Here is a 10129-nt window from a genome sequence, read left to right as displayed (position 1 = left end):
ACCAACAAAATTTGGTATTTTTGGGAAAAAATCCATATCTTCAATATGAAAGGTCAAAATTTTCAATTGATCATCGGCTTTTCCTCCCAGCTACATACACTTTAAAAAATATATCATTAGATTTATAAAATATGCGTCGAGGACTGTTATATATCAAAAATTTGAAAAATATCAAATTTTAATAATTTGTCATAAAATTTGTATCATATCGTAAATTTCAAAAATGAAAATTATTTGATATCAGAAAGACATTCTTCGTATTCAGAATGCAATTTGATATGTCTGATGTGCTCTCATGTCCCACAAAAATACTGTGGAAACGCTCAAAACACTCATTCCAGATCCCTTAACCGATCGCCAAAAACAAAATTTCTGATAAAAGTAAATTGGATTGGTAGAATAAAAGGCCAAATTGTTAGCATTGGCTGTTGAAAGATGGTGTATACTGAGTGAGTCTGAAAGAACTGTAGCCCACTCTCGACATTTTTTGATGTGACTACAATTGGTCAGCATATTAAATGGAAAGTATGTAAACTCATTGATTATAATCAGTGTTCACATTTACTTTTTCAATTCTGGCAATTTTCCATTTTTAAACTACTAGCTCCGATTAAACCAATTAACAGGTTTGACCATCTAGACACATGTTCACATCACTCTCCCACGCGAGAGGGATTGCTACATAGTATTGGCGTGAATATTTTAAATTACAAAACAGAAAACATACCTAAATAGTCAGTGGCGTGCGCAGCACATTGAAAGTGGTGGGGCCAGGTTGTTCAGTTCCCCGAATGGACGTATGGAATTTGGACGTTTTTAACGTTTTTTTCGCCGAATCCCCCGAATAACCAACAAGAGGGCGGGGGGCATGCCCCCTGCCCCCCCCTCCCCCCTCCTTGCGCACGCCACTGTAAATAGTGCGATTCTGTATCCCATTGTGTAGTGTGTTGTCATTCCTCCTGTGTGTCACTTTCATTGTTCTCAATATTTCCTCCCATGCGACTCGCCTTAATCTATTAAAAATAATTCCCGTCCCTATCAATGGTCTTGTCAATATTATTTTTTTCTTTTGCCCTTTTTTACTTTTCATTTTAGGAATGTAATTTTTAGTCTTTGTTAATATAACTTGACTTATTTCGTTTAGTAATTAATGTATAGAGTATTATTTTACTTGTTAAATAACTACTGCTTATTATATTGATTTTTTTACAAACAGAACTTCAATGTGGTATTATCAATAAACACACAATGCATGCTCTTTATGTGTGTGGCGTGATATAACACCTAAAATCATGCTGAGGCTCGACAGATTTATGCTACCTTATTTGGTAATGTTTTTTCGTATTTTTATTGATGACAACTGTAATCGATATCAATATTTCACACAAGCAGAACATAAAAACACAATGTACAGGCTGTATCAAAATGTTTGGAACCCCTAAGTTTTTGGTATTTATTGATAAGCCTGCTTCTTCAATATATACAACACTGGACCCTATTGAAATGCCCTGGATGTAGTTAAATGACCTTTTTTTTTTATAACATTTATCTATAAATAAGGTAGCTCCTATGTTGTAGTTTGATTGGATAATCTTGTCCATAATCACTGGAAACGGTAGGGTACCAAACATTTTGATACAGCCTGTATGTGTTGTACACGTATGTGTGGCGTGATTTGGGGGAGGCGTGGTAAAGACAATCGATATAATTATTTTATCTTATTCGGTAATGTTTTCGTATTTGTGGTACAAAACCCGAGGCAGAAACACCTGTATCCTAAAGAACATCGACACAAGTCCAAAATGACCGAAAATTTCAGCCGGAATCGCAGCGGTGAGTATTCATCTATTTCTTTTAGTTACTGAAAACTTTACAATATTTTGTAACCAGCGGAAAGCTATTACAATTTGATTGCATAAAATAATAATGCAGTTAAATGTACCAAATGTGTTTTGATTTCGCTTGAATTGAAACAAATATCAGAAGAAAACCATAATGCCTGATAACATATACTTTTAATAATCCTGGTGTTGAATTTAGGCGTGAAATTTGGTCTTCTAGTGTAAGATTTTTTATTTTGAAAAGCTTCAACTTCGCCTGTGAGCAATTTTTGGGGTCAACATTTTACCTTTTCAGCGTAATATAGTTCGCCAATGAAAGATCTTTCCCAACTTTCTAAAGTACATCATACAGGGCTATACATCATAGTTTTGTCAATATTTCAGAATCAACCCGTGAATGGGCCATGAATATGCCCGTGGATTGATGATTTTGCATGTCACAATAGACATCAATAGAAATTTCGATTTTTGTTGGTTGTATTCGAAATAAAGTACTGAGTTGGGCAGTTGCAAAAGAAAATAGTGAAACTAAAAAAGGAAATTCTACAAACTACAATATATGGACCAACACGATGTGACCAATAGATTTTGAAAAAAAAACCGCTAAAAAGGTAACTTCACAAAAAGCTCACGGGCGAAACACAGGTCTGTAAACATCATAGACTATATAAAAAAAAGTATCTCTAAGAACTATGGTTTTATTTGACATTGCTGAAACAAAATAAATACAATTATCATTATTATTATTATTATTATATTTAAATGTCGTGAATTTTATTCGATACAGCAATATATTTCTGCTCCTTCTTAGTTGAGCACTTTATTATTATTATTATTATTATTATTATTATTATTATTATTATTATTATTTCAATCATTTTTTGACCGAGGAAACTAATTTCACGACTATCCATAATAATAGAGAGTGGTCAGTAGCGTTATAAGTGAATATTTAAACACAGACTTAAGGTGAAATACCCGATTCAGCGATAGACAATTAGACATTGCTCCATTTCAATCGTTATTAAAGATAACACTTTGGTGTTTTGCAAAAGTTCATTCTACAAATCATATACTTTGAAAACCTGCTTAATTTATTGTTGTTAATGAGTTATGCACGTTTTACAAAAGTGTTGTTGTTTCAGCCTCTTTACAACATAACAACCACATGACCTACAAAAGTATATCTGTGATATTTGAATTCTTCTACACGCTCGCTATGAATTGAGCAATGCAATTTTTGCTAAAGCTCACTATCATTCGCAAGATGCTGTGAACTACTTTTTTCTGCTGCTTCGACCAACAATACATCGTATACCGTTAAAGCACATAACCAGTCTATAAGATAAAATGGTCTATGACCTATAGTTTCGCGCACTGACACCTGGCTCGATATGATTGTTTGTATATTTGTTTCACGTTTTGAGTATACCAGTTTGAGTTTTAATTGAGGGTTTTGTCAAAATTATTTTACACCATTGGAGAAGTGACCAATCAAATACCGTTTTTCATAATCTTCAGACAAAGGTGACTAATATTATGGCACTCGTTTTCAATTCTGATCCTGCAGACATTCACATCCTCCTTGTTGGAAATGCTGGTGCAGGGAAGAGTGCAACTGGCAATAGCATCTTTCTTCAAAATCGATTTCATGAATCGAGTTTTGCTCTTAGTTCGACGACCTATCCAGTGACGTATTCTGGACAACCACTGGAAACAAGGCAACAAATTACGATCACTGATACGCCTGATATTTCCGAATCATGGCTAGACACAACGACAGAAGATGGTATTCATTTCCTAGCTCAACTTAGTCCAGGTCCTCATATTATCCTTCTGGTTATTACAGCAAGAAGTCGTCTCTCTGAGGAAGTTGAAAGTAAAATCAAATTGTTTCTGAAGATGTTCGGTGAATCATGCACCAATCACATGATCATCGTCTTTACTTCGCCTGACGCATTGAAAGTATCTTCGCAAAGTGAAGAGCTCATTCCTCTTCGTGAGCATGTCAGTGAGATCAGAAACAAAAGTGTTTTCATGGATCAGCTGTTCGAAGATTGCAGTCGCTATGTTTGTTTCAACAATTCTATAAATTTCAATCAATCAAACCAGAGAAGGCAAGAAGCCATAGATCAGCTGAACAGTCTTTTAACAATGATTGACGACATGCTGATAGAAACTGGACGGGAGAGATACACACTACCTTTCCGCGATCAAATCGAGTCTGCAATGGTCACATTAGACAGAAAAACGGGATCACGTGAAACCTCTCGCTGTAGGTTACCTCAGATACTGGGATTGGAATCAAACACACGCAAGGCGAACTGCATCATATCAATGATCTATCGGAGTTGCCTCTTTCTTGGGACACTTTTAACGACCTTTGGTATCTGTCGTTGTACCATTGATCGTTTGAGTGTTATCACATCAGTCCTAGGAATCATATCTCTGGCAGGAGCGATGAAGATATATCAAAGTAAAAGACGTTTGACATTTAATTTCAAGGATGCAATAATAGCAACAATTTGCGGTGGATCATACGGTCTGCTTTCAGCGCTTACTTTTGGCTTCAGACCAGTACTTAAGATGTTTGGAGCCAGTTTCCTTCTCGCAGTTATCAACTTGTTTCCGGTGTTCAAAACTACAGCATTAGATGATGCGATAAACAAAATTTATTCTGCGTCAATGTAAAGACGAAAGTTCCGATCTGATCAATCGTTGCGATTTTATTAATGACGAAACATCCATAATTATAATCCGTCTTTCAATACTTAACCAATCCATAAGGGTGACCAGTCAAATTAGGAAAAATAAGTGGTTAACCAACCACAAATTGCAACATAATCCATTTGATCACAATTCATTACAGAAACGCATATTACATAACACACCGAAAGTCCCCGATTTACATAAATCCAAAATGGCCGCTTATGTATTTTAAAGTTAGTAAAATCTTGTTTATACCAATGTATTGCCTTAATATCATAAGGTCCAGAAAAAGTACTATAGTTGGACATGTTTCCGACTTACAGTTCTTGAGTGATAGCAAAAAGGTCAAATGTTTATGCATTTTAAAGTTGGCATAATCTTGTTAAAAACCATACCAATGTATTGCATTAATATCATAAGGTCCAGAAAAGTACTATAGTTTGACTTGTTTCCGACATACAGTTCTTGAGTGATAGGCAAAAAGGTCAAATGTCAATTTTTTGGACATTTTGTTACATAGGTAAATCACAAAATAGGTTAATGTCAACAACAAGTCTCAATGGATTATGATCTTTTTTTGCCATGTTACCAGCTAATAAACCAAAAAAAAAAAATTATAAAATTATGGCAAAATATTTTTTTTTATTCTTTTGCCCTGTGGAATCCAAATTGTGACATTTGACCTTTTACCCTATAACTCTAGAACTGTACATCTGAGATGTAAATACATTGGCATAGTTTTTTTTAACAAGATTAGGCCAACTTAGAAATCCCCCCTCCCCTGCATAAGTGCTCATTTTGAAATTATGCTAATTAGGCATTGTTCCACTACTTGGAATTTCTGGGACCTTTTTTTATGTGTTAACTTTTGGGAGATGGACGCATGTGAAATAGATTCTGTTGCATTTAGTGTTGGATGATTTCATAATTTGCCTAATGACTAGGCTTATGCCCTCACTCGATGCCTATTAAACACGGGAGTACTTTACATGTTATATGCAATGTAGAGCGACTTAGAACATGACGAATTGACTGTTTTTAACCTGATGAAGAAAACTACACTTTTAAATACACATTTTTATGAAACTATGGGTATTTCAATAGCTCATTAATAGTTTAAAATATTTTTAATTATCGTATCCTTGCTTGCTTTCAGAAATTCGCGTTGTGCTTCTAGGGGCGGCAGGAGCTGGAAAAAGTGCTACTGGCAATGGCATTTTGGGTAGATCCATTTTCAAAGAAAATATAGATCCTCAGGCAGGTACGCATTTTTGCCAAACAGAAGGAATCGATCTTGTTGACGGCTATGCCGATGTTTGTATGAACATAACAGATACCCCGGGTCTTCACAGCGCCGGTCAAAATAAAAAGATGGTTTTAACTTATATTACGGACTTTATCGGACATCTGTGCCCAGGACCTCATGTAATCGGTATAGTCCTCTCTGCGGGTCAAAGGGTTACCAAAGAGGTCAAGGATACAGTTGAAACGCTCTGTCAAATATTTGGAGAAAACAGCACCAAGCACATGATGTTTATCTTTACCCATACTGATCAATTGCAAGATAGTCGCTTTGATATAACATTTGTCGAAACACTTCTGAAAAATGACAAGGAGATGCGAGATATTTTAAAAAAGTGTGATAACAGGTATATTGGCATCAACAACAGACTCAGATTAACAAGTACGGAGCATAAGCAACAGATCTCTGAACTAATTAAGATGTTCATGAGTATCGTTTTGAGCAATTCCTACTATACCAATGACGACTTCCAAAAAGTTGAGAAAATCATGAAGTCTTTAGATCGCAAGACGGGTGACCGCAACCAGTCCAGAAATAGTCTCGGAAGCACCTTACTGACTTTGTCAGCCGGGGGTGTAGCTACACCCGCCGCAATAGGAGCCTTAGGAGGAGTATTAGCAGAAGGGTCCGTGGTAGCAGGAGCAGCAGCAGGTGCTTCTGCGGGAGCACTTGTAGTGGGTGGTGCTCTTGCTGTTTGTGGTGTTACCTATCTTGCGTATAAGGGGATTTTGGGACTGAAACATACGTTTTGGGAAGACGCAGAGAAGGAAATAAATGAAAACATATAGCCGCAGTTTGAGACATTTAGCAACGAATTATAAGCGCGCTAACTGCATTTGGGCCGTACCTTTACAGACTAATTTTTAATAATGTATACGGAGGGTGGAGTACAACAACATGTGTTTTCGTACGCTGTTGATAATGTTGAATTCTCGCTATTCACAATAAAGGCGCCGCCAGCGGTTTGCGATGTAATCGTGATGTATCATGGGAAAAGGTCGACATCCAAGTCCGCGCAATACGAATATTACCATGCTATTACATAGGAACACGTGACAATATTTTTTAGTTTGTCAATATAACGGTGTTACACGCGAATCGATACTCAATAATACTTAATAATGTGATTTGAAATGTGCACAATTAATTTTTTTTCTCTATCGATTTGCGTGTAATACCGTTATATTCCCAATCGCAAAATACAAACTAAATATTGTAAACAGAGAAATATGTATGAAATATAAAATCATTATGCTATTTCATAATACCCGGACAAACTAACGGGTGTAAAATGAAAATAAAGTGATGTAAATAACATGAAGAACATGTTGCTTGTGTAACTGATTTATTTCTTTAAAAAAAATAGTCTCAAAAATACTTGTAAATGAAAAAAAATTGTAAGGCATTTAAAAATATTATGTTTGTCAAGAACTTGAACTAGTCTTATTATTTCCCAGCAAACAGAAAATGTTTTCGACATTATTCGCAAAATTTTAGAAACGGTTGCCAGAAAACGTTTAAATGTCGGGTGTAAAAGGGTATAAAACGTTTCCATAACATCCAAAAAACATTTTGTTTGATAACTTACTGTTATTTAAGTGTTGACAAAATATTTGGCAAAAAATGTTTGCAGAAAATATTTTCAATAACATTTTGAAAACACTTAAACAACATTTTGTAGTGTTTTCATATAGAACGTTTTAAAACGTTTTCATGACCTTTATAATATAACCCGACATTTATTAAAACGTTTTTACCATAACCTAAAGCCCAAAATATAACATGTTTAAAATTTTGTTTTTGCTGGGTTAATAAAATAATTTCAACTTGAAATTCATAAATTTGATTGGAGATTAATCTTCATTTCATGTCGATAATTGAAATAAATAAATATTGATGGTAATGTTAGATAATAACAAAAAGCATAATCTATAAATTGATATGTTAATGAGTGGTTAAATTAACTATTTTGTATTGTGTTAATAATACATGATTTTGAATTTGTCATGATTTTGTGAAAAAGTATAGCGACCACCAACAGATTGTTATGGGATTGTTAAGAATATTGTACTTTGTATGTTTGATCTTAATTTTAAGGTTAAGCTTAAGCAAATTGAGGGTACTTAAAATTGTTGGCGTTCTAAAAACATTTCTATGATAGGTAAAATCTGTGTTATTAAGTCCCTTCTCCTGCCTCAACTTTTATTTTTATTTTCAGTTTTGTCTATCAAAATTCCTAAATCATTTTTTAAACAACTTGAAAAATTGTTTTTCAAATTCATTTGGAATGGGGGTAATGATAGAGTCAAAAGAAAATGCTGGTGCAATGATTATTCATTATGTGGTCTTTGTATGATTGATCCTTATAATTTTGCCATTGCACAGAAAATTACTTGGGTTAAATTTTTGCTTGACAATACCTATAAGTCTTTGTGGAAATCAATTGAGTTAACAAATATGGATGAATTGTATGGTGATATGCTGTAGCTTTCATATGCTCCTGAAAGAGTGTTAAAGGGCAGGTCTATTGCAAAAACAAGTTTATCTCTATTCGAAGAGAATAATTTTTACATTACAAGTAGCAGGTGCTTCTGCGGGAGCACTGATAGTAGGTGGTGTTCTTGGTGTTACCTATCTTGCGTATAAGGGAATTTTGGGACTGAAACATACGTTTTGGGAAGACGCAGAGGAGGAAATAAATGAAAACATATAGCCGCAGTTTGAGACATTTAGCAACGAATTATAAGCGCGCTAACTGCATTTACATTTACAGACTAATTTATAATAATGTACATGGAGGGTGGAGTACAACAACATGTGTTTTCGTACGCTGTTGATAAGGCCAAATAAAAAAATAAACATGTTTCACGCCCCCTCCCGCTTCCTTTTTTGAGGTTTCCTCAAATATATTTTTATTTTTGAAATTCAGTTATAACTTTTCAAAAAATATGTCTAGGAAGTTGGGATGCAATCTATAGCCTTGTTAAGATACAAGAAACACTTTAGGAAGGTTTTGTGATCATTAGAGGGGGTGCAACTCTCAGAACAACAAATAAAAAAGGGCCTCCTCCTTTTTCCAGGCATTATTGTATACGCTAAAACAGCTCTAAGTATGGGTATTTACACCAATTTTGCGATAAAAAATAGAAAATAAAAAGCCCCCTCTTCCTCCTCTTTTTCGAAAACCCCGTCGTGAAACATGTTTTATTTTTTTACTTGGTCTAATGTTGAATTGAATAAAGACGATTTATATGTAATTTAAATTATTGATTGAAAGAAGTGGCTGGCATAAAACTCAATGGTGGGGTATTGGTCAAAGGCATTGGTTTGTGAAACAGCCTGTTAAAAATGTCGAATTCCGGAATTGTGGCAGTGTCCACAATATTATCACTGCTTAAAACCAGGAGTTTCATATTTTTTACGTGTTTATTTAGTGTTAGTTTAGTGTTTATAAATTAACACCACCTTCATTGTACAAGCAAGTGTTTATCATAAGTGTTGCTCTGCTCTTTTTGCAGTGTAGTGTGGGAACCAGAGACACATTTAAACGCGACCGCTTTAGAGTCTCTGACACCTTTTTTCATAACCATTAAGGTATAGGACATTTTTTGTTTTTGCTATAGCCCCCGAATGAAATGTATTTAATTATTGTTGTACTCTCTCAGGTAGCATTGTGTGTGAACTAAGTGCTATTCTTTTTTATGGGCATTTTAGTGTCTAAAATGGCCCAAAATGAAGATTTTTCAATATTGCCGGCCATTTCTAATCATCACCCCCATAGACTTTACATGTAAAATAAAAAGGCTCATAAAAATTTAATAGCACCTATTTCGGATGTAAAATTCACACAAAATGCTTTTTGAGTGATTACAAAGATAATTAAATACTTTTCATTCGCTGGCTATGTGGAATTTTTTAAATGTATTCCTTGTACAATGACATTTCACAATAAAATGTCCATTGAAAACAAAGGTGCTGAAAGCCAATGCTGTCTACTGTAAATAGCAGAAACAGGGACCAGTAGGCCCTATCATTGTAAGTTATTCCCAATCGCAAAATACGAACTAAATATAGTAAACAGAGAAATATGTATACAATATAAAATCATTATGCTATTTCATAATACCCGGACAAACTAACGGGTGTAAAATGAAAATAAAGTGATGTAAATACCATGAAGAACATGTTGCTTGTGTAACTGATTTATTTCTTTAAAAAATAGTCTCAAAAATACTTTGTAAGGCATTTAAAAATATTATGTTTGTCAAGAACTTGA

At 34.5% G+C, this 10129-nt stretch overlaps 1 protein-coding gene across 1 annotated transcript; it reads left to right on the top strand.

Moving 5' to 3' along the window:
• Positions 1–1736: 1736 nt before the first annotated feature.
• On the top strand, positions 1737–7057 carry LOC140169066 (GTPase IMAP family member 7-like). Its single transcript, XM_072192345.1, has 2 exons — positions 1737–1833; positions 5707–7057. The coding sequence occupies exons 1-2, from the start codon at positions 1803–1805 to the stop codon at positions 6639–6641; spliced, it is 966 nt and encodes a 321-aa protein (XP_072048446.1). The 5' UTR covers positions 1737–1802; the 3' UTR covers positions 6642–7057.
• The last annotated feature ends 3072 nt before the right edge of the window (positions 7058–10129 follow it).

Source organism: Amphiura filiformis, chromosome 14, assembly GCF_039555335.1.
Source record: "Amphiura filiformis chromosome 14, Afil_fr2py, whole genome shotgun sequence".
NCBI classification, from domain to species: domain Eukaryota; kingdom Metazoa; phylum Echinodermata; class Ophiuroidea; order Amphilepidida; family Amphiuridae; genus Amphiura; species Amphiura filiformis.
The sequence above is the reverse complement of the archived record's forward strand: the minus strand, read 5'-3'. Positions and strand labels throughout refer to the sequence as shown.

Coding starts and splice junctions, on each gene's coding strand:
- LOC140169066 (XM_072192345.1), top strand. CDS start 1,803: ATGACCGAAAATTTCAGCCGGAATCGCAGCG. Junction 1,834..5,706: donor TTTCAGCCGGAATCGCAGCG/GTGAGTATTCAT, acceptor GCTTGCTTTCAG/AAATTCGCGTTGTGCTTCTA.